This window comes from Callithrix jacchus, chromosome 8 (assembly GCF_049354715.1).
Source record: "Callithrix jacchus isolate 240 chromosome 8, calJac240_pri, whole genome shotgun sequence".
Lineage (NCBI taxonomy): Eukaryota > Metazoa > Chordata > Mammalia > Primates > Cebidae > Callithrix > Callithrix jacchus.
In genome coordinates this window covers 24863547-24885320 of record NC_133509.1, presented here as the reverse complement: position 1 = coordinate 24885320, position 21774 = coordinate 24863547, and the positions used below count along the sequence as shown (strand labels likewise).

Sequence of the window (21774 nt, the reverse complement as noted above, 5' to 3'; positions counted from 1 at the left end):
GCTATAGCTTCTGCTAATTCCAACACTGTAGCTTTGCAACCAGTTAACTTCATCTGCAAAATAGGGATAAAAATAACGACTTTACCTGGAGCAAACTTTCTGATTCAGTAGATCAGAGTGTGGTCGGTGGATCAGCAGATTGCTATCCTCTGGGAATTTGTTAGAAACGTAAATTTTCAAACACTCCAGACACACTAAATTAGAATTTTTGTGGGTGGAGCCAGCAAGCTGGGTTTTAATAAGCCCTTCGGGTGATTATTCTGGTAGATGAGAAAGTTTGAGAACCGCTGATACAGAGGGTCAAGTGGAATGGCTGCATGTCAGCAACACCTGGGGAACTCAAACAGCTTCTCAAACTCCACCTGCAGAGTTCTGATTTAGCATTTCTGCAGTGTACCTATGAATTTCCATTTCCCCAGAGATTCCCCAGGTGATTCAGAGTAAAACCAGGTCTGGGAAACACTGAATTGGGTATGATAACAGGTCATGTGTGCCATGGGGCTGTCACTCAAGTAAGAGGTGATGAACGGACCGGGAGACCTTTGGAGACAGGTGAGCTGAATTCTGGCTTTTTTCACTTGGTAAATGAGGGGACTGACTACTTGATCTTAGCAGGCTTTTTCAGCCCTAACATTCGAGGGATACTAGCTTAGGCAGGTTGAACTTGGCAAATCTTGCTTGAATACATAAACATGATATGGGTAAATACTTAGACTCATGACCAACAAGTGGAAGAGACTGGAATTTGACTCAAGTATAAAAAGCAGCCTTCCCACCCACCCAATAAATCCAAAACAGGTTTTATCTTCTACTTTTACCAGGTTTATGAAACAGCAGGTTGGCACTTCGGATGTTCATTTTTAGAGTGCTAGACTACACCTGCTTCGTGCTAGGCTTGTGTTTTGAGGGTTGTTTGGGAAATATTATTTTTAAATAACAAACAGGCTTAGAGTTACCATCGTCATAGGGAATTTTGCCTTCTAAAATGTGCTGCTTTTAAGGATTAAAACCTCCAGCTGAACCCACTTGCTCATTGTCTATCTAAATACGATTTTATCCTCTTTTCCTCCTTCATCTTTGCCCTTGTACGAGAGAGGCCAGTCATTTCTTGCCCTCTCCCACATCTCCTTCCCAGGAAACTGCTGCCACCTTTTCTGGGAATCTGTACCTCCACTCAACCCCTGCTGAGTGAATGAATGAATCCCTGAAGCCATAAGCACCTCATTGATCATTTTGGAAGATACCAAGATACTAATTCATTATTTTGAAAACAAAGGGGAGAAAGTTAAGCATTTATCCTTCTTTCCTTATTTAAACCATACCTTAGGCTAATCAAATAATTGAGGAGAGAAAGTCTGTCTGCATAGAAGCTGACCAATGAAAAAGGGACAATAAAATTAAAATATCACCATTTTGCAAACTTTACTGAATTAATTGATTTAGGAAACAATTATCAATGGCTGTCAGTATCATAAAAAGAGGGACAAGAAGACAATATGTGTCTCCTGTTGAACTTATGGCACCACCTATGAAATCTTGCAAAAAGAAAATTGAACCTGAATCTGATTAAAGTCTATAAACTAATGAAAATTTATAGGAAATATAGGGGACAGAGGAACATGTTAGAACACTGCTAAGGAAATACAATCACCATAATCCAAACTGTGGAAAACCTTGTGAGACAAATGACCCAGCTTTTCCAATTAATAGCACGAGAAAAAATGAGGTAGAGGAAGGGGAACCCTGTAGATTTAACAAGACCCAAGAGTCATATTAATCAATTATAATATTTGGCCTGTTTGGCTCCTGATTCAACAAATCTTAAAAATATATATACAGGACAGGACTGGGCGCGGTGGCTCACGCCTATAATCCCACCACTTTAGGAGGCCAAGGCGGGTGGATCACGAGGTCAAGGGATGGAGAACATCCTGGTCAACATGGTGAAACCCTGTCTCTACTAAAAATACAAAAATTAGCTGGGCATGGTGGTGCGTGCCTGTAGTCTCACTACTCGGGAGGCTGAGGCGGGAGAATTGCTTGAACCCAGGAGGCGGAGGTTGCATTGAGCGGAGATTGCGCCATTGCACTCCAGCCTGGGTAACAAGAACGAAACTCTGTCTCAAAAAAAAAAATCTATATATCTATATATACAGGACAAATGAGGGAAATGTGAACAATGCCTGGATATTTAATGATATTAAGAAAATACTGGCCAGGCATGGTGGCTCACTTCAGTAATCCTAGCACTTTGGGAGGCCAAGGCAGGAAGATAGCTTGAGCCCAGGAGTTCGAGACCAGCCTGGGCAACATACTGAGACCTCCTCTACAAAAATTAGCCAGGTGTGATGGCTTGTGTTTGTAGTCTCAGCTACTCTGGAGGCTGATGGGGGAGGATCACTTCTAGCCCAGGAGTCGAGGCTGTAGTGAGTTACCATTGCACCACTGCACTTCAGTCTGGGCAACAGAGTGAGACCCTGTCAAAAAAAAAAAAAAAAAAAAAAAAACGGTCCGTGCTTACTCCAGTAATTCCAGCACTTTAGGGGGCTGAAGTGGTTGTATGACTTGAGGTCAGGAGTTGAAGACCAGCCTGGCCAACATGGCAAAACCCTGTCTCTACTAATAAAACACAAAAAAAATTAGCCAGGCATGGCAGCGCATGCCTGTAATTCCAACTACTGGAGGAGGCTGAGGCACAAGAATTGCGTGAACTGGGAGGCGGAGATTGCAGTGAGCTGAGATCACGCCACTGTATGCCAGCCTGGGTGACAGAATGAAACTGTGTCTCAAAAGAAAAGAAAAAAAAATTGTTGATATGGGGGTGATGATAGTTTTGTGATTACTTCTTTAAAAGGAATCCTTCTTCTCTTTATCCTTAGAAATACATGTTGAAATACACATGAATGAAATGGCATCTAGGATTTACTCCAAAACAGCCATGAGGGTTGGAGACAGTCAGGGATACAGAGAAGATGGCCCATGAGCTGACCATGTTGAAGTCGATGATACGTGACTAGAGGTCCATGATACAGTCTCTACAACTGTATATATTTGAAATTTTCCTTCCTAAAAAGTTGAAAAACAAAACCATTTTTCATAATCTTCATTTCTTTTTTTATATGTTTTATATTGGTCATAATATATTAATGTTTTTTACAAATACAGATTTGTGAATTTTTTCTTGTTCTTCACTATTAGAAATGTGTAAAATGTCTGGAGTTTTGTATTTTTTTAACTTGCTTGCCCAGAGACAGGAAGGTCCATGAAAGTAATGACTCTTCCTATTACATCCTCCACAGGGCTCATACCTTGTGAAGCATATAAAATACTCATGTGGGGCTGGGCACGGTGGCTCATGCCTATAATCCCAGCACTTTGGGAGGCCGAGGCAGGTAGATTACCTAAGGTCAGGAGTTCGAGACCAGCCTGGTCAACATAGTGAAACCCTGTCTCTACTAAAAATATAAAAATTAGCTGGGTGTGGCACCTGTAAATCTCAGCTACTTGGGAGGTTGAGGCAGGAGAATTGCATGAACCCAGGAGGCAGAGTTTGCAGTGAGCTGAGCTCTCCAGCATGGGCAACAAGAGCAAAACTGTCTGAAAAAAAAACTTATTTGGGAATACAACTTGTTAAAACACCATTCTGGAGAGGATTGCTCACCTGGCTTCCCCTTTATGGATATCTCAATCTTGACTTTATTGTTAGTTTAGACATTCTATGTGATCAGTCTTAGTACCCAGAAGACCTTATTAACTTGAGGTTTTATAAAGAGAACATAAAAAGATTGAGACTGATTAAATCCATGTTATGGAATTTTATAAGACTTAGTATAAAATGGATATGAAATCCCAAATACTACAGAGGACAGTTCTGTTTCATGCTTTGACCCTCCTTACTAAGGAATACTAAGGGAAGGGAAGGCCCTTAGGGAAGGGGTGGTTACAAAACATCTTTCCATTTCTCCTTGGTGTTGGTTCTGAGCCTGTGTCCCTTGTTTTAATTGCACCACAAACATCTGGTGTGGATGTAGTTGGTGGCTTCTTCCTTGGAGGCCCTTCTGCTTTTAGAGAGCTCTCTATCTCTGTTAATTCCAGTTGCTCTAAGTTCAGACTTTCCCAGGATTTCTTAAGTTTATTTAACTTGAGCGCTCTCTCTTCTTAATTACACATTACTTAATTGTCACCCTGGGAGTAGCTTTCTCTTTTTCCTTGTCTGACAGCCCTCAGCCTTGGTCTCTCTAGTTTAACTGCCTCTTCAAGCTAAGCTTCAGGATTGGGAGAGCAGGCTTTATCCTGCCCAGATTTCTTGCAGAAGAAGCTGTTTGCTGTAGAATGCAGCTTACAAAAGGATTGCCCCTTTAAGTAACCTCCCTAATAACTTTTTCAAAATAACTCAGAACCTGGGTCTGTCTCTTTGTCTGCGTATCTTCTGCCGGGTTCCCTGTCTCACAGAAGATGTCTAGATGGTGCTGCAGCACTGGCTGATAGAAAAGTATTTACCGATCCAATTTTTAAGAGGAAATACTATATTCAGCCATCCAAATATGTTGGGCCAGGCACAGTGGTTCAAGCCTGTAATCCCAGCACTTTGAGAGGCTGAGGTAGGTGGATCACTTGACCTCAGGAGTTTCAGACCAGCCTGGGCAACATAGTGAAACCCCAACTCCACCAAAACTATAAAAAATTAGCTGGGTACGTGCCTGTAGTCCCAGCTGAGGCTGAGGTATAGGATCACTTGAGCCTAGGAAGTCAAGACTGCAGTGAGCCAAGATTGGACCACTGTACTCCAGCCTGGGTGATGGAGTGAGACCCTTCTATACATAAATAAATTAATAATAATGAAAGCCAATGCTTATGTGGTACTTACGAAGTGTCAGGCAAGACATGCTGTCTTACAGGCATGACCTCATGTAGTTAGTTCTATTATCCCCATTTTCAGTGGGGAAACTGAGGACGGGAATATGTAAGCAGCTCACTCCAAATCACAGAGCTAGAGTGAGGCTGTGACTGGGGGGAGCCCAGCTCCAGGGTCCATTCTTTCTCTCTGAGAGACCCAGCTGAGAGGAGGAGAAGGGAAAAGCCTGGACGAAAACACAGAATTACCAGAAGGGAAAGGGAAGTGGGGGGAAAAGTAGGTGGAAAACATTTGAGATTTTTTAGACAAACCTTATTTTGAAGGCTCTCAAAGCTGCAGTATAAAGTGACACTGTTTTGGGGGGCGCACAGCAGTTTAGTGGGAAGAGCTGTGGATGAAAAGTCAGAGAACCTGGGCACTTACCTGGCTCTTCTACCATCTCTGTGACACAGAAAAGTCATTTCGTCACTCTGGCCTTGTTTCCTCATCTAAAAAAGAGAAATTATGCCTATTATTACTCTTCCATAGGGTAATTGTAAGAATCTATTCAGCATTACTTTGAAGAAAAGTGCTAGATGGAAGAAAGTTCTAAGGACTCCCATTTTTAGATGAGCTTGGGAGGACTTTGGTTTGGCATCTGAAGGTAATAAGTTCCTATTTTTGTTTTCAGGGCACTATATTTGTATGTGTCTTGTAGAACCCACGCTTGGAAATGCTGACAGCAGGCTTCAGGACAGCTGAGCCCCAATAAACACCAAGAAAACCCACGGCTCTGGCTGCATCTTCCAACATGACCAATCCACAGTAAGTAATGCTGGGATCTGCTCTCTGGATCCAGAACTGTGGCTATAAATCTCCCAGAAGATGAAGATCTTCTAATTTAGGCAACGACTATGTACATTTCCTTTAGCAGGAGGCCACAGAAAAATGGAGAAACCTTTCAAAAGCAAGACTTAAGACAAGATTAGGAAGCACTGAAGGTGAATTAACAAAATGGGAATTGCAAGGAAATTTAGAAATCACAAGAGGGTTTCTAAAAGCAGGAGCAGGATCCTTAAGGGAAAATTGCTTTCGTTTCCCAAAACCTGAGATGCCACATGAACCAAACACTTAATCTTACCAGGCACCTGCAAGGTGGTCACTTATTTTGTGTTTTGCAACTGGTTGGCATGAATACTAAGATGAAAACAGGACTCCTTCTATTACACCACACTGTCCTGGCCTATCTAGATACAGGCCTGACTGCTCAGTCATCTGGAGTACGTATCTGTTATCTGTTGCTACAGATAATAACCAACCATAGAACCTCAGTTAGAATACAACAATAAATGTGTCTTGCTCAGGTCCTCTGATCTTGGCTGGGATGCCTTTTAAATGTGGGTCATAGCTGGCTGTCAGCTGATCTAAGAGGAGACTGGACTCTGCATCTCTTATCCTCCAGTACTAGGCTGGTCACCCTCTAATGGTGATGTTGGAGGTACAAGAGCACAGGCATAAACTCACAGAGTCTTTTCATGCCTCTGCTGGTGTCTAACCTGGCTCTTCTACCACCTAACATCCCGTTGGCAAAAAAGAGTCACGTGGCTGAATGCTGAATCAAGGGTAAGGAAAACATAATCTTCCTTTTGATGGAAGGAGCTGGGAAGTCATTTGGAAAAGGGCATGGGCTCAAGGAGAGGTAAAGAATGGGAGCATGAATACATTTTGTCTGCCACAGTGTTCTTTGTATCCAAGGAAAGGGTGTAGACTAACTGTAGCCTGGACACTGTGGGACCTTCACTTCACCAGAGGAGATCTTGTCTCTCTGCTGAGACGACCACCAGATGGCCAGACATGCTGCTGGGCCACTGTGAGCACTGGTGGAAGGGGAATGGAGGGCAGCAACATTGGAAAGTTAGTAATTGTTTGTGCTTCTCAGAATCATATCCTATTACTTTCCTTCCATGAGCACCTTACTGATCAGAAAGTTCCATTTATTTAGTTCAGAGATCCATAGTTTCCTTGAGTAGTCCAGAAGAAAAGGAAACAAATTCAACCCAGCATCTGCTTTTTGGTAAACATCTAGGGGAGCTGGGATTCCCCCCATAACACCCACACTTTTCTATCAATTGTTGAGAAACATCGAAACCTCATATTCTATGACTGTTTCATTTAAAGATCTTGAGTCATTTTGTAAATGTCACGAATGATGAGTACTATCATCTGTGCTTAACAAGCAGCAAAAAGCAAAGGTTTAAATAAGGCCTACAAAGGAGAATCGGGCATTAGAAATTACTTGGCGAATTCAGGTGGTCTAGGCAGCCAGTCTGTGGCATTCAAATAGAAATCTCACTTTACCCTTAATTATCTCAATCTCCCCTAAGATGTCCCTGGGTTGGGCTGGGTGCAGTGACTCCTGCCTGTAATCCCAAGCAAAATCCAAGTCAGTAGATTAATCTCTGAACTTTCTGGATAACTGCAGCTGTGTGTGTGTGTGTGTGTGTGTGTGTGTGATTTTGTTTGTTTTTTGAGACAGGGTTTCACTCTTGTTGCCCAGGCTGGAGTGCAATGGTGCGATCTCAGCTCACTGCAACCTCCACCTCCTGGGTTCAAGCAATTCACCTGCCTCAGCCTCCCAAGTAGCTGGGATTGCAGGCATGTGCCACCACATCCAGCTAATTTTGTGTGTTTTTAGTAGAGATGGCGTCACCATGCACGTCAAGCTGGTCTGGAACCCCTAACCTCAGGTGATCCACCTGCCTTGGTCTTCCAAAGTGCTGGGATTACAGGTGTGAGCCACAGCGCCTGGCCTGCAGCTGTGTATTATCGGTTAGATTTCAATGGTTGTTGGAAAAGTTTATAATTTAGAGCTCCCACACAAATATAGGGACGTGTCACTCTAGAGCTCCTCCAATCGTCTCTATGTGTCTGTTATCCATGTCAGATCATAGAGTGAGAAGGAGCAGCCTGTAGGAATATTCTGTTTTACCTCCTCGTGTTCTAAGAAACTGAGGGTCGGGAGGAGCCCCGCAGAAGTTGGCATTCAAGCCAGTGCCAGAGCCCAAGAATAGTTTACAGCAGCTAGGGCTGCCATCTCAGTATTCAAACTGGGCCCTCGTTACCCTAGGCACTGGTAACGAGTGTTCCCTTCAATATCTAAATTTTATTCCTTGCCATAATACTATTACCTCTTTCTAACTCATTGTCTGGATAGAGGCATAAGACTCAGCCCCTCAGATGCTATGTGAGACAGGGTCAAGGACGTATTGGACAGACCAAAGATGGTAAAGGAAAGTTTCTAGTCCAGCGTCTCTGGACAGGGTTGCTGTGGGTGCTTGGGCAGGACAGGCCCTTAGTCGTTAGACATATTGCAGGATATGTAGCGTCCCCAGCCCTACTTAAGTGTCAATAGCAACCCCCTGTGGTCATGGTGGCAACAAAAATGCCTCCACAAATTGCCAGGTACCCCTGGTAGACTGGGAGGTGGCACTGCCCTGGCTGAGATGCCTGGGAGTCCCACTGGAGTGGCCAGTCATTGGCACTGCCCAAGGTGAGCCTGACGGTCACACAGGAGGAGAGCCGCAACTTCTCAGACATTGGATCAAGTGACTCCCATTCCCTATTCCCAACCTTAAGAAGAGACCTATGTTTGGACCAGTTCAAATAGGAAGGGAGTGGCTACCAGGGACAGCGGGAGCCTCCTGTCCTCACCACCCCAAGGCCCACTCAGTCTCTGCAAGTCTCCAGGTAGGCTCCCCAGTCACTGCAGTACATCCGGTTGTGAACAGAAACTTCTTTTCTCTATTATGGAACAGAGAATAGAAACATGTCAAAACACCTTTACAAAGAAACTCAAGAGACAACTTAAAAGAATGTCTGACTCCCATATAAGTCCAGTGACCCAGAATTCTAAAAATGTAAGCCATAGTTTTGCTGGTTGGCAGAGTTCTCCATCTGGATCTTTGCCTCCCTGGAATGAAGGACCCTGCCACACTAAAGCTCCTATGTTCAGGTCTGAGCACTTCCTCTTCCCATTCTCCCACTTTTCCCCAACCATTGAAAGAGATGGAATTGTTAAGGCTCCAGTCCAGTCCGCGGATGGCCAGCAGGGAAGAGGGGCAGCCCTAAGCTTCCTCAGCCCTTTACCGGCACAGTAGCATTCTCCCTCCTTTCCTTTAGGAGTGGAAGAATTTTTTGGTCCTTGAAGATAACTCTTTCCTATTGTTCCCCCTTGACAACCTAGGCCTGCCACAGAAGGAGGAATTTCTGAAGTTGAGATAATCTCCCAACAAGTAGACGAAGAAACCAAGAGCATTGCTCCCGTGCAGCTGGTGAACTTTGCCTATCGGGACTTGCCCCTGGCTGCTGTCGATCTCTCCACGGCGGGCTCGCAGCTCCTGTCAAATCTGGACGAAGATTACCAAAGAGAAGGGTAGGTGCTGTGACCATTGAGCTAGCTAAGAAGTCTCTGGGTTGGGCTGGATGCGGTAGCTCACACCTGTAATCCCAGCACTTTGGGAGGCCAGGGCAGGTGGATCACCTGAGTTCAGGAGTTCGAGACCAGCCTGGCCAACATGGTGAAACCCTGCCTGTACTAAAAATACAAAAATTAGCCTGGCTTGGTGGCGCAGGCCTGTAATCCGGCTATTCAGTAGGCTGAGGCAAGAGAATCGCTTGAATCAGGGAGGCGGGGGTTGCAGTGAGCCGAGATCACACCATTGCACTTCAGCCTGGGCAACAAGAGTGAAACTCCGTCTCAAAAAAATTAAAAAAGGAAGAAGTCCCTGGTTTTCATGGGTATCTTCCAAGATTCCATGAAGCAGCAGCCAAAATGAGCAGTGCTAACTAGTGAGACAGCAGAGGCTCACAGCAGACCACTCAGGCCCTTTGCCTACGCAGAAATTACTTCCTCAGAAAAAGGTGTTGGGCACAGAAAATACTTGCTAGATGACCTGTTAGGTGACATTTGCTTGGAACTCAGAGAATCATAAAGTTTATTTCAGGACTGAAGCTCTCCTTAATGCCCTGTCCAATCCCCTCTCCCTACACTTGGGAAGGAGACCCACGGTGATTAGGGGCTTGCCTGAGGTCACAGAGCCCATAAGGGATGGACTTGAGCTGCACTTTCCCTTTATGAAGTGGACTCTCACTAGGAAGAGTCTGGGAAGAAGGACCCTGCATACCAGAACATGCTTAGGATGTAAGGGAATTCAGAGAATTCTGCTAGGAGCTCTGCAGATATTAGGTCCCGCCCTTTCGGGGGAAGGCATGAGGAATATGTGAGTCCCAATTCAAAAAGGTGGTCCTTACCTCCTCCTACTGTGCATATCAGTCAAAGACACACCAGTTTGATGTCCTTGTTTTCATGGGCTTGGTGATGTAGCTGAAGGCCAAAGAGGGGTAGGAACAGGTCCTAGGGTCACACAGATCAGACTTCTGACTCCGCCCAGGGCTTTCCCTGGCCCCACCCTGCGGCTCTTAGACATAGAATTGTAAATATTGGCAGGACCTTAGAAGCCCGTTCTGGACAGCTTTTCTTTCCTGGGTGCCTGTAAACACTTTGGAACATGCTGGCTGCTTTGAATATAAAAATGAACGTTGCCAGGTATTTTAGAAGCAAATGAGGCGGCTTTGCTAAAGCTAAATTTGAAGAGCTTGGATTCCCTGGACTTGTTTCTGGAAGGAGCTCCCCGCCTTCCTGAGATAAACCGCCTGACAATGGTGAAACTACACCCCAGTGGCTTTCTCCGAAAATATAATTTTTTTAAGCATTGCGTACATTGTCAGCAGGACATTGGAAAAAAGGGATAGGCAAGCAGGTCAGAGGCAGCTAAGGGACATCTGCAGTGGCAGCGCCTCCCTGAGCTGTCAGCGTAGGGTTGGCTTCTCCCAGGTCCTTACCAGCTTGAAGGCCGGGCTAAAACCTGAGTCCCCTGGGCCAGGGCCAGCTTCGTGCACATGTGACCTGTGCAGTAGCAGGGAGCCCGGCGCTTAGACGGGCCCCAGCACTTGGCTACATGCCCTGCTGCTGCCGTTTTGAAATGCTTAAGGAGCCCCACATTTTCACTGGGCTCTGCAAATGTTGCAGCCTGTGGGTCCTTCTCTGAGCGCCCAGTGAGTCACTACGTCACTGCTCTCTGGTGGTTAAAGGCAGTAGTGCAGCCTTCTAACTTCACCTAGCTGCTCCAGAGAGTTCATTTCCTGCCCTGGCCTGAGCCTGTTAGGCCCTTCTCACGTGGGGAGCAGGATGGTCTGGAGAGAAGTGGGACCACCTCCAGGGATTCTGGTTCAGAGCAAAGCAGTGTCCACGCGTGTCCCCTGTGGGCATTATGACACCGCGGGTGGACCCTGCAATGGGTGTTCCTCACCAGGGGTCCCGCGCTGTCGTGTACCCCCTTTCAGGTGTCCCGCGCTGTCGTGTACCCTCTTCCAGGTGTCCCATGTGTATCACTCCCTAGTCTAAATCCCAAGGCTGGCAGAGGCCTTGCCTTATCATTCAATTTGCCTCTAAATTGGGCCTTTGCAAGGTTTCTTCCCAAGCAAACGAATCCAAATGATGCGCCTGCAAGGCAGAGGGGCCCTTGATTGGATTTGAATCTCCAGGTGTGCCCAGGAAAGCTGTTCCCTTTGGGTAAATAGGAAGCAGCCCGGGGAAGGGATTTGCCTCGCTGCTGGAGCTCTCAGCTGGGAGCCTCGATTGGCAGCCAGAGGTCTTCCCGGAGGAAGGAAGCGCGGGCTCAGGACTGGAGCCAGGGAACACTGAAGCGAAGCAAAAACGCGCTGCGAGGGAGGAACGGCCTCTCCCCGCGAGGCGTCTTGGCTCTCACTGCATTTCCTGGGGTTTTCCCAAAATGTCCAACCGGCCCTTTCTGGGGCAATGTAAAACAAAAGGAAGAGTCCTCATTTCAGCTCTGAGCTTGGTTTCAGGCTTGTGCAAAATGCCTCTTCCTACGAAGGCCAGTGTTTTGTACGGGAATGAACCTTTTCTGTAGGTAATGAAAAGACCTCAGGGACCCCAGCAAAAAAGTGCTCCGTGGCCCGGCTGCCCGCGTCCCAGTCTCTTGAGCTCCGTGATATTTCAGGGCTTTTCAATTTTCCGGAATCTGAGGCTGTTAGAGCTGGAAGAGACCTAAACACATCCGTTCTAAACATTCTCAAAGACAGCGAGGCCCAGGGAGTACATGCCCAAGGTCACACAAGCACAGAGGCGGGGGCGGGGCGGGGCAGGGCGTGCTAGTCCACGCCTGTAATCCCAGCACTTTGGGGGACCGAGGTGAGAGGATCACTTGAGCCCTGGAGTTCGAGACCAGCTGTGTGCAACATGGCAGAGCCCCATCTCTACAAAAAAAATCAGCGGGGCATGTTGGTGCATGTCTGCCATCCTAGCTGCTTTGGAGGCTGAGGTGGGAAGATCACTTGAGCCCAGGAGGTCAAGGCTTTAGTGAGCTGCCATTGCTTCGTTGCACTCTAGCCTGGGCAACCGAGTAAGACTCTGTCTCAACAATAACAAAAAATGACAGAGATGGGAATAGAGCCCCATCCCTGCTCCTGATCCCTTGATCTTGGCTAGCACCCCTGGGCTTCCACTTGTCACCTGTCCCTTTCCACCATCACGATTGTGCCTGTGGATAGCATGCATTGCCCGTGTGATACCACTGCTAGCTGCCCTGTCTAATGCCTTCAACTTCTTAGATACTTTTTTTTTTTTTAACCAAGTCTCCAGGCTGGAGTGTAGTGGTGCAATCTTGGCTCACTGCAACCTCCATCTCCCGGGTTTAAGCAATCCTTCCACCTCAGCCTCCCCAGTAGCTGGGATTACAGGCATGTACCACCACACCCAGCTAATTTTTGTATTTTTTTTAGTAGAGATGGGGTTTCACCATGTTGCCCAGGCTGGTCTCAAACTCCTGACCTCAAGTGATCTGACTGCCTCTGCCTCCCAAAGTGCTGGAATTACTGGCATGAGCCACAGTGCCCAGCCTCAGTATACTTTAAAAAAAAAAAAAAAAGATTTTTAAAAATCGTGGTAAAATACATGTAACAAAATTTACCATCTTAACTATTCTTTTTTATTTATTTATTTAGAACAGGAGTTTCGCTCTTGTCCAGGCTGGAGTGCAGTGGCGTGATCTCGGCTCACTGCAACCTCCGCCTCCCAGGTTCAAGCGATTCTCCTGCCTCAGCCTCCAGAGTAGCTGAGACGTGCCACCATGCCTGGCTGAATTTTGTATTTTTAGTAGAGATGGGGTTTCACCATGTTGGCCAGGATGTTTTCGATCTCCTGACCTTGTGATCCGCCCACCTCAGCCTCCCAAAGTGCTGGGATTACAGGCATGAGCCCCCACACCCGGCCAACCATTCTTAAGTGTAAGCTTCAGTGGCATTAAGGACATATACATTGCTGGGCAACTCTAGCCAGCATCCATCTCCAGAGCTCTCCTTGCAAAATAGAAACTCTGTGCCCAGTACACAATAGCTTCCTGTTCCCTCCTCCTGCAGCCCATGAAACCACTATTCTACCTTCTGTCTCTTTGAATTTGACTACTCTAAGTGCCTTATGTAAGTGAAGTCCTGCAGTATTTGTTCCTTTATGACTGGCTTATTTTGCTTAGCAAGGTGTCCACAAGGTGCAGCCATGTTGCAACATATGTCAGAATTTCTTTCCTCTCTAAACTGAGTAATTGTTCACTGTGTGACTGTACCACACTTGGCTTATCCATTCCTCTGTCAACGGACACACCCCACACTGTTTTTTCTCACATGTGTTCATATTTTAACTATTGTGAATAATGCTGTTATGAACATGCCTATGCAAATATCTCTTCAAAACCCTGCTTTCAGGCTGGATGCAGTGGCTCACACCTGTAATCCCAGCACTTTGGGAGGCTGAGGCGGGCGGATCACCTGAGGTCAGCAGTTCGAGACCAGCCTGGCCAACATGGCGAACCCTGTCTCTACTAAAAATACAAAACTAGCCGGGTGTGGTAGCACACACCTGTAATTTCTGCTACTTGGGAGGCTGAGGCAGGAGAATTGCTTGAACCCAGGAGGCAGAGGTTGTGGTGAGCCGAGATCGTACCATCACTGCCCTCCAGCTTGGGTGACAGAGTGAGACTGTCTCAAAAAAAAAGTAGTAATAATAGTCTGTTTTCAATGCTTTTGGGTATATATCCAAAAGCAGAATTGGTGGTTCACGTGGTGATTCTGTTTGTGACTTTTTGAGGACCCACCACGCTGCTTTCTGCAGTGGCTACCGTACCATTTCACACTCCACCCAACAGTGCCTGAGGGTTCTGATTTCTCCTTGTCTTCACCAACACTGGCTATTTTCCATTTTGTTGATAGCAGTCATCCTAATGGGTGTGAGGTGGTGTGCTATGCTTTTTAAGCCCATGAAAGTCCTTTGGGGTGAGGAAGAAGGAGCAGCCGCCTTGATGTGGGGTGAGAGCCCCATCTTGGCCAAGCTCCTTGACTTGCTTAGAAGCCCTTTGTCCTCCTGATCGCTGCCTAGCAGAGCAGACTGCAGAGCTGTCTGCTGCTCCTCTCCTCACCTCCGCACTCGGGCTGCTAAGGGCTCAGGGAGGATAATCACATGACTATGCACTCTGGCTCAGGGTCTCCAGATTCGACTTGATTCTCAGTTTTGCCTGGCAGTCCTCCTCGGCAGTCCTGGTTAGTCCCAAGATGGCCAGTTCTGATCGCTTGTGTCTGTGTCAAGTCCCCTCTTTCTTGCCCTCAGCAGATGACCTCCTCTCCCAGTCCCCTCAGAAAGTGGGCACAGTCGTGGATGGGCTGCACAGCACTCCTCAGTCTTGTCCTTCCTCCCTTTTAGGGCCTGCCCCATCCCTTGAGCTCTGATTGCCTTTCCCTCCCGCCTTCTCAGATACCTGCTCGTCAGATACCTCCTCACCCTGTGTCATCACACTCCAGTCTCGTGTCCTCTCCTGACTCCACATCCCTGCCAGCTACCATTGCCTTTCTTTTTCTTTTTTCTTTTTTTTTTTGAGATGGGGTCTCACTCTGTCACCAGGCTGGAGTGCAGTGGCGCAATCTCAGCTCCCTACAACCTCTGCCTCCCAGGTTCAAGCAGTTCTCCTGCCTCAACCTCCCAAGTAGCTGGTGTATGCCACCACGCCCAGCTAATTTTTGTATTTATTAGTAGAGACAGGGTCTCGCCACGTTGGCCAAGATGGTCTTGATCTCCTGACCTCGCGATCCACTTGCCTCAGCCTCCCAAAGTGCTGGGATTACAGGTGTGAGCCATTGCGCCCAGCCCCTTCCAGGCCTTTAAAAAAGTTATTAGAGGTTCCTCTGCTTGTTCTTTAAATGCTGGGGTTTTTTTTTTTCTGCCATTGGCCGTTTTCACTCTACTGATTTTATACAATGGGTAGTTTCATCCACTCCCATCTCTTAAATTAATCTCCTTAAACTGGTAACATTCAAAGTCTTTTCTCTATCCCAGATCTCTCTCTCTCTCTCTCTCTCTCTCTCTCTCTCTCTCTCTCTCTCTCTCTCTCTCTCTCTCTCTCTCGACTCATATCCAGCTGCTTCTGGGACATTTTCACAGGGATCCCAAACGTATCTCAGAATGCTGAGTGTCTGTGGAATGATTTATTCTTCTGCCTCTGAGTTGGCTGCATACTTGAGAGGAGAAATATTCATGTCTCCACCCAAGCAATTGCTAAAATCTGCCTTTCGAGTGACAGCACTCAAATCTAGCCCAAGGAACCAAGGCCTGCCTGTCCTGGCCATCTCAAACCCAGCAAGCCCCAGATTGAACTGTCTTTTCTATGACCCCTAACCAGTAGAACCTAGACCCTACCCACCCATTACTACCAAAATGAGCCACATGTGATTTCAGCTCATTAACAAGCACCTGAGCCTCCCTGCTGCAGCAGGTACCATTGGGTGCCAAGATGCCCCAAAGCTACATGAAGCCTGCTGTGGTCACCTCTAGTCACCTCTGGTCAGCCATAGTCACCCTGGAGTCTGTGTTCCTCCTCCCCTACTCTGGCTCCCTCCTGATCATGTCCAGTGCCCATGAAGCCACTGCTGCCAGTCGTGTCCCTTCTGGGAGTGCCAGTGCCAAGTGAGGGGCTTCAGAAACCCAAAGTCCATGCAACGTGGGCTCCATGCAGAGCCTGTACCACGTTGTCAATGCGCTGCTTATGGCCCCATCCAGTCCTACATGCTTCTAGCCTTCATCACCCACCACCCAGGTCTCCAGTTCTACCTAAGAAGCTGGGCTGGCACATCATGCCTGCAGCATCGTCTGTCTCTGCCTCCCTGCCCTCCCCTGACCAGGTGCCTCCCTCCCTCAATAGTGATCACAGAAGAACCTTCATGCATGTCCACAGAGGTGAACAGACACTCAGGAGAGGGGGGAAGGGGAACAGGGGAGGCATCTGCACCCCAGCTGAGCCACCTGCAATGCCCTGTTGCGTGGATAACCAGAGAGGGCAGCTGGATGTCTCCTCTATCATGCCTCATACCCATCATCCCAAGTCTTGTAATCTCTCCTGCTCCCGTCTCTTCCCTACACCATTCTCATGAAGGACTGGTGACTCCATCAGCCAGTTGCTTTGGAGTGTGTGTAACAGAAAACACACCTCGCACACACTGGCCCCGGTAACATGGAGTCCAGGGCAAGGGCGTCTTTGAGGTTGGTCCAGAGACTCGCCAGTACCCACGAGAACCAGATTCCTTTCATCTCTGCCCTCTGCTGGCCACAGCGTTGGCTTCACCCTGATGCTGTAAGCTTCACCCCATGGCTTCCGAGAGTCATGTGACCCCCAGTGTGCGGAGCCTAGACCTCACCAACCCATTACTACCAAAATGACCCACATGCGCATTTTGGCTCATGTACAAGCACCCCAACCCTCCTTGCTGCTGCAAGGGGAACCAGTGATTTCCACTGGTTCCTTCCAAGAGGGCTGCCCATGGTCACCGTTCCTCGTTCATATCTGGCAGGTGAGGGTGGTTGGTGGTTACCTATCACTGTCTTCTAAGAGCAACAAAAAACTCCCAGAAGCCTCCAGCAGCCCTTTCCTCATGTGTCTTTGGCTCGAATTGGGTCCCATGGCAAGGCACAGGGGAAAATCCATAAGCCAATCAGGCCTGCCGTGTGATCTGTATCATTTCCCAAAGTACATTACTGTTACCCCAGTGGGACAGGGTAGTGTGAACATGGGAGATGGAATCATCCACAAAGGAAGCCAGTTCCCCTTTCATAGCTGTCAGTCTAGAATTAGCTCTTAATTTCATCCAGCCTCTCTAGACGTTGTTTGGTCCCGGAAGGCTCTGCCTTCTTAGGCTGTTTCTTCAATGACTTGGTCAGTGGATGCTTTCATTCCAATGCAGCTGGCCCAGTGTCCACTGTCCTGGTGGACAGTGCCGGGGCTTTGCGTTTGCACGTAATCTTAGCCCCTGATTTCTTGTTCTCATTCTTTGTTGTTCTCATCGGATGTCACTCCACTCAGTGGTGGAAAAGGAGAGGTACAGAAAAGTGAGGTTCTCAGTGAACGAATCATCTACCTTTGGAAGAGTGACAGTGAATTTGTGAGAGTCATGGTGATGACTGGGTGTTCTGTTTTCTCATAACCAAGTACAGTACATTGAAGGCCTGGTTAGTTTTCAGTGTCTGGGTGAAAAAGAGGCCACACAAGAGAAAATTCAGAGAGATCCGAGTCTCCACCCTGGAGAGGCCCACAGCCCGTAGAAGAAATGGTGGCGCAAGGCAGGGGTCATCATCCCCACTCTGTAAATGACACTCTGTGGTCCCACATAGATAAAGATGCTCCCCATCGTTTTAGTGAAAAGAGGGTGCAAAGGTGGTCATGGGTGAGGAAGTGGGATAGTCTTTGTCAAAAATAAAAATAAAGTAGGAAATAAAAGATATTCAGTGTTTAGTAAGATAGTTGTTTATATCTTAGGGTTCTAAAAGGCCAGGCTGAGAGGTCAGGGCTGGACTCCTAGGCAGGGTAAACTTGGAGGAAGTCTGGGTCTTGGGTAGAGAGGTCAGGGCTGGACTCCTAGGCAGGGTAAGCTTGGAGGAAGTCTGGGGCTTGGGTTGACATAAAAGGATGTTATTACTTAGAGATGATGCCAACAGCACATTTCTGCCAGAACTTCACACTCAGAGGTAAAAAACATAATGGGGGCACAGGGATATTTTTTGAGATGTCAGGTTAGAAAAATAAGACAGACCCAATATAGCAAACATCTCTAAATAAGGACTGAAATAATTTTAGATATGCCAGTGAGCAAAGGCTGGGGACAAAGAGAAGGGAGGGGTAGGGACCTACTAAGACATCGCCCAAAATACTCTTCTGTCTTCCTGTGCCGTCTGGCCTGAGTACCACAGCCTTCAGAAAGTCTTCTGTTCCTGATTCCACCAGGCTAGGTCCTCAGTGCACCCATAGCACCTTGCCTACCTCTGTCACCACACCCAGGGCGACACTGAACTCTGCTCCTCTCTTTACAAGTCTGTCTCCAGTACTGAGCCAAGGGCTTCCGCAGGGCAGGGGTCAGATCACTTGAGCCTGGAACAGGGGTGCTGACTGATCAAGGAATGACTTGAATGAATGAATGAAGCAGTGAGTAAAAGCATGAGGCTGCAAATAAGGATTAGAAGAGAAGGGGTCGCCTAGTTCTGTTTGGAGAGAATTGGGAGCTGGTCCCTATATCTCTGTGGAGTTGAGGAGGAGGCTCAAGGGAGGCCCCAGGTTTCTTATACTTCAGAAGTCACTGCTGTGGTCAGCGGCTGACTCACCTCTGAGCATCCCTGGTCATTCCATGCCTTCTCCGTAAAGTCACCCTAGAAAAAGGAAATCAGATTTGCCTCAAAACATGCCAACTTCACTTAGTAAGATTTTAATGTCCTGGTAGAGGAAGGAAAAGCCTTTTGGGGTTCAGGGTTATGAGGCAGATTGAGCCCCTCCATGGCCATGCCAACTGCAATCTGGAAGTTCTGCATCACATGATTTTGGATGCTTTGCACCTTTTTTTCTCAAGGAGGAACAAAAGGAGCTTCAGTAATCCACTTTCTTGATGCCAGTGAGATTGTCTATAATAAAACACCACCCCTTTCTCCTGCAAGCCAGCTGTCCCTGGACCGCAAACTGACCCTGTGACCCCTCACTCCCTTGATATTTTTAGTAGGCTCCGGCTTCCGGGAGAATTATTGATGCCCCAGCCACGGAATAAAAGTTTAATTTAGACAAAAACATTTTTCCTGATAAGCACTGGTTAGCTGTCTTTCCTGTAGTCCAGGAACCCCAAAGAAGTCTCCTTGATCAAGAATCAGTTAAGGCCGGTTGCAGGGGCTCACGCTTGTAATCCCAGCACTTTGGGAGGCCAAGGCCGGCGGATCGCTTGAGGCCAGGAGTTGGAGATTAGCCTGGAGTGTGAGACCCCAGTGCTACAAAAAAATTAAAAATTAGCCAGGCGTGGTGGTGCACGTCAGTAGTTCCAGCTACTCAGGATCGCACCAGTGCACTCTAGCCTGGGCGACAGAGCGGGACCCTGTATAAAAAAAAAAAAAAAAAGAAGAGAAAAAAAGAAGGCAATATATTATGTCTCAGAAAAACATTTGCCCGTCCCACCTGCTCACAAGGCGCAGGGCGTACAGCAGCGGGTGACCGCTAGATGGCGGCGGAGCGCCTCTGACCACCTGGGTCGGGGGCGTGTCAGGGATGCTGCCTGGAGAGAGGGGAGGAAAGTTTGAATACATGGCCAGGTCCCACAAGGAAAGTGAGCTGAATTTATGGTGCTGGGATGGAATGGAAGCCCCCAATCACCTGTGGAGGCACCTGAATATTGACTTTGGCCAAATAGAAGGAGGGACATCATGGCCGATTCAGGATTTGCCAAACCACAGCAAACCGGGAGAGAGCTGGTGAGTAGGGTGCCAATTTGTTCCCTCGTTGTCACCCGGTAGGAAGCTGACCGCATCCAGGCAGCCCTGTCCTCCAAGCACAGCACAGGGAGATTTTCAGACTTGGGGCCAGTTTTCAGAATTGAGGACTTGAGGGTGGCGGGGACCTTATTGGCACTTCATCCAACCACACCCCACTCCCACCGCTAAGTCAACCTTGAACCCCTTGTCAAGGACTTGGGAAGTGGCTCCTTGAGCACAGCCGCCTACATGGCAGCCCTCCTGAGATGTGTGGACAGTGCCCTTGGTCCCCCCAAGTAGGGACAGCCAATCCATGGTGTGCATTGACCACTGTACCCCAGGGTAGGGGTGGGGGGTTGCCAAGTGTATGGCAGTTCTTTCCACAACTCCCCTCCTCGCCCCCCACCCTGAGCTCTTGCCACCACACCCTGCTGTTTTCCAGTTGACGTTTCCAAGGTTGCAAGAAATCTGAGATTCTGGGACAAGCAAATGTCAAACTCTGGTGACCCCAGCTGCACACAACCCTCCTCCCTCTCTCCCTCCAAGGCAGCAGGGCTAACCTTTAGCTCTGATTGCAGAACTGAAGCTGCCTGTGTGGAAACTTCAATTTATTTAGTTCTCCCAGAGCACTGGGAGAGTCACCTCTCACCTCTACCCTGAGACTTCTGGTTTCGTGGTGTGTGTTTGAGCCCGCGTCTCTGAGTCCGTGCCCTGCTGCGGTCTGCCCCCTGGAATCGGGCACTGGGAACAAAGGGGAAGCTTAACCGAGTTTTTCCTGTTGTTCTGGTTCTCACTGGGTGAGAAAGAAGCCCCACTCACTATTTCAGATGTTTGGTAAAAGGTTGTCCCTGCAGGCATTGGGTTGATGGTTCTCACAGGTCGAGATTATGGGTGTCTTTAGAGAAGTCATACGCAGTGAGCCTATTTCTTTCCTGCCTTTTTTCTCCACTTGTTTTGCCTTTTGAGTGGCCGAGAACTAGGAACGCATTGCATCATCAGAGTTCATATATAAGGCTGTAGGCTCCGTGAGGATGAAGGCTCTGGCTACCCTCATGGGCACAGTACCCCATACAGTGCCTGGCATTTGGTGGCATATGAGAACCATGCCAAGAATGGAATGAATGTTAAAACTTACTGTGTTTATTCATCCCCCCTCTGATGACCATGTACCTGAATCATCACCATAGTAGATTGTGTGATAAGCACTGTGTTATGGGCTTGACATATGGTAGTTTTAATATTTTAAAATTTCACAACAATCCTGTCAAAGCAGAGATCTCCATTTTGGGGATTAGGGAATCGAGGCTCAACAGTTGCACTGAGAGTTCAGTCAATGTTGAGACTGGAATTTGGAGACAGTAGTTGCCACCAAGAGCCAAACAGATGGAAAAGTCTGGCTTTCCCCACCATGACAACAGAGAAAGAAGGACTTGCTTTTTAAAGCAACGAGATGAGTTAACATTTGTGAAGTGCTCAGAACAGCTCCTGGTGCACAGTATGTATCTTAAGTGTTTGTTTAATCAATAAAAATAAAGTCCACGTCAATGACAGAAGTTACATTTCAGTCAGCCCCATGGCTTTCTCCAATATTTTAATCATCTGGAATATAGTAAAGGAAAGTAAAGGGGAGCCAAGGAGTTTTGCTGACCATCAAAACCATTGGCAAAGTCCAGCTGTGACGCCCAGGACACAGGTGTTCAGCATCACAGAACTGGCGAAAATGGAGCCCGGAGGGGCCTCAAATCACCCAATCCTGGGGCTTTAATCTGGATCCTTAGATGATCCGTCAGTGAGATTCAAGGACTCCATGAACTCCTTGACATTTTATGCATGGTGATTTTTGGGGGTGTAGGGGCATTGCTTGTCTCCACTGCTGGAGAGCTCTGCCGCCCAGAAAGCTTCTGAGCCCCTGGTCTAGCAGTCCCCTCCCAAAGGCAGAGGGACAGTGGCTAGGGAAGCCTGGGACCCAGGCTTCAGTCTGGCTCCTGCTACCCGGCAGCTTCCAGATTTATTTTGATCACTTCCCTCAGCTCCTTCCTTAGAA

At 47.6% G+C, this 21774-nt stretch overlaps 1 protein-coding gene across 5 annotated transcripts in view; it reads left to right on the top strand.

Moving 5' to 3' along the window:
• TMEM266 (transmembrane protein 266) overlaps positions 1 to 21774 on the top strand; it is a 143991-nt gene that overhangs the window by 61124 nt on the left and 61093 nt on the right. For 4 of the 5 annotated variants that reach the window (XM_008990165.4, XM_002763457.3, XM_078333973.1 and 1 more), the window contains exons 2-3: positions 5526 to 5659; positions 9078 to 9266. In XM_008990165.4, coding sequence (XP_008988413.2) covers positions 5646 to 5659; positions 9078 to 9266 — 203 coding nt within the window. In that variant the 5' untranslated portion in view covers positions 5526 to 5645. The remainder of the gene's footprint in view (positions 1 to 5525; positions 5660 to 9077; positions 9267 to 21774) is intronic. The other variant, XM_054239495.2, reaches the window with a different exon arrangement.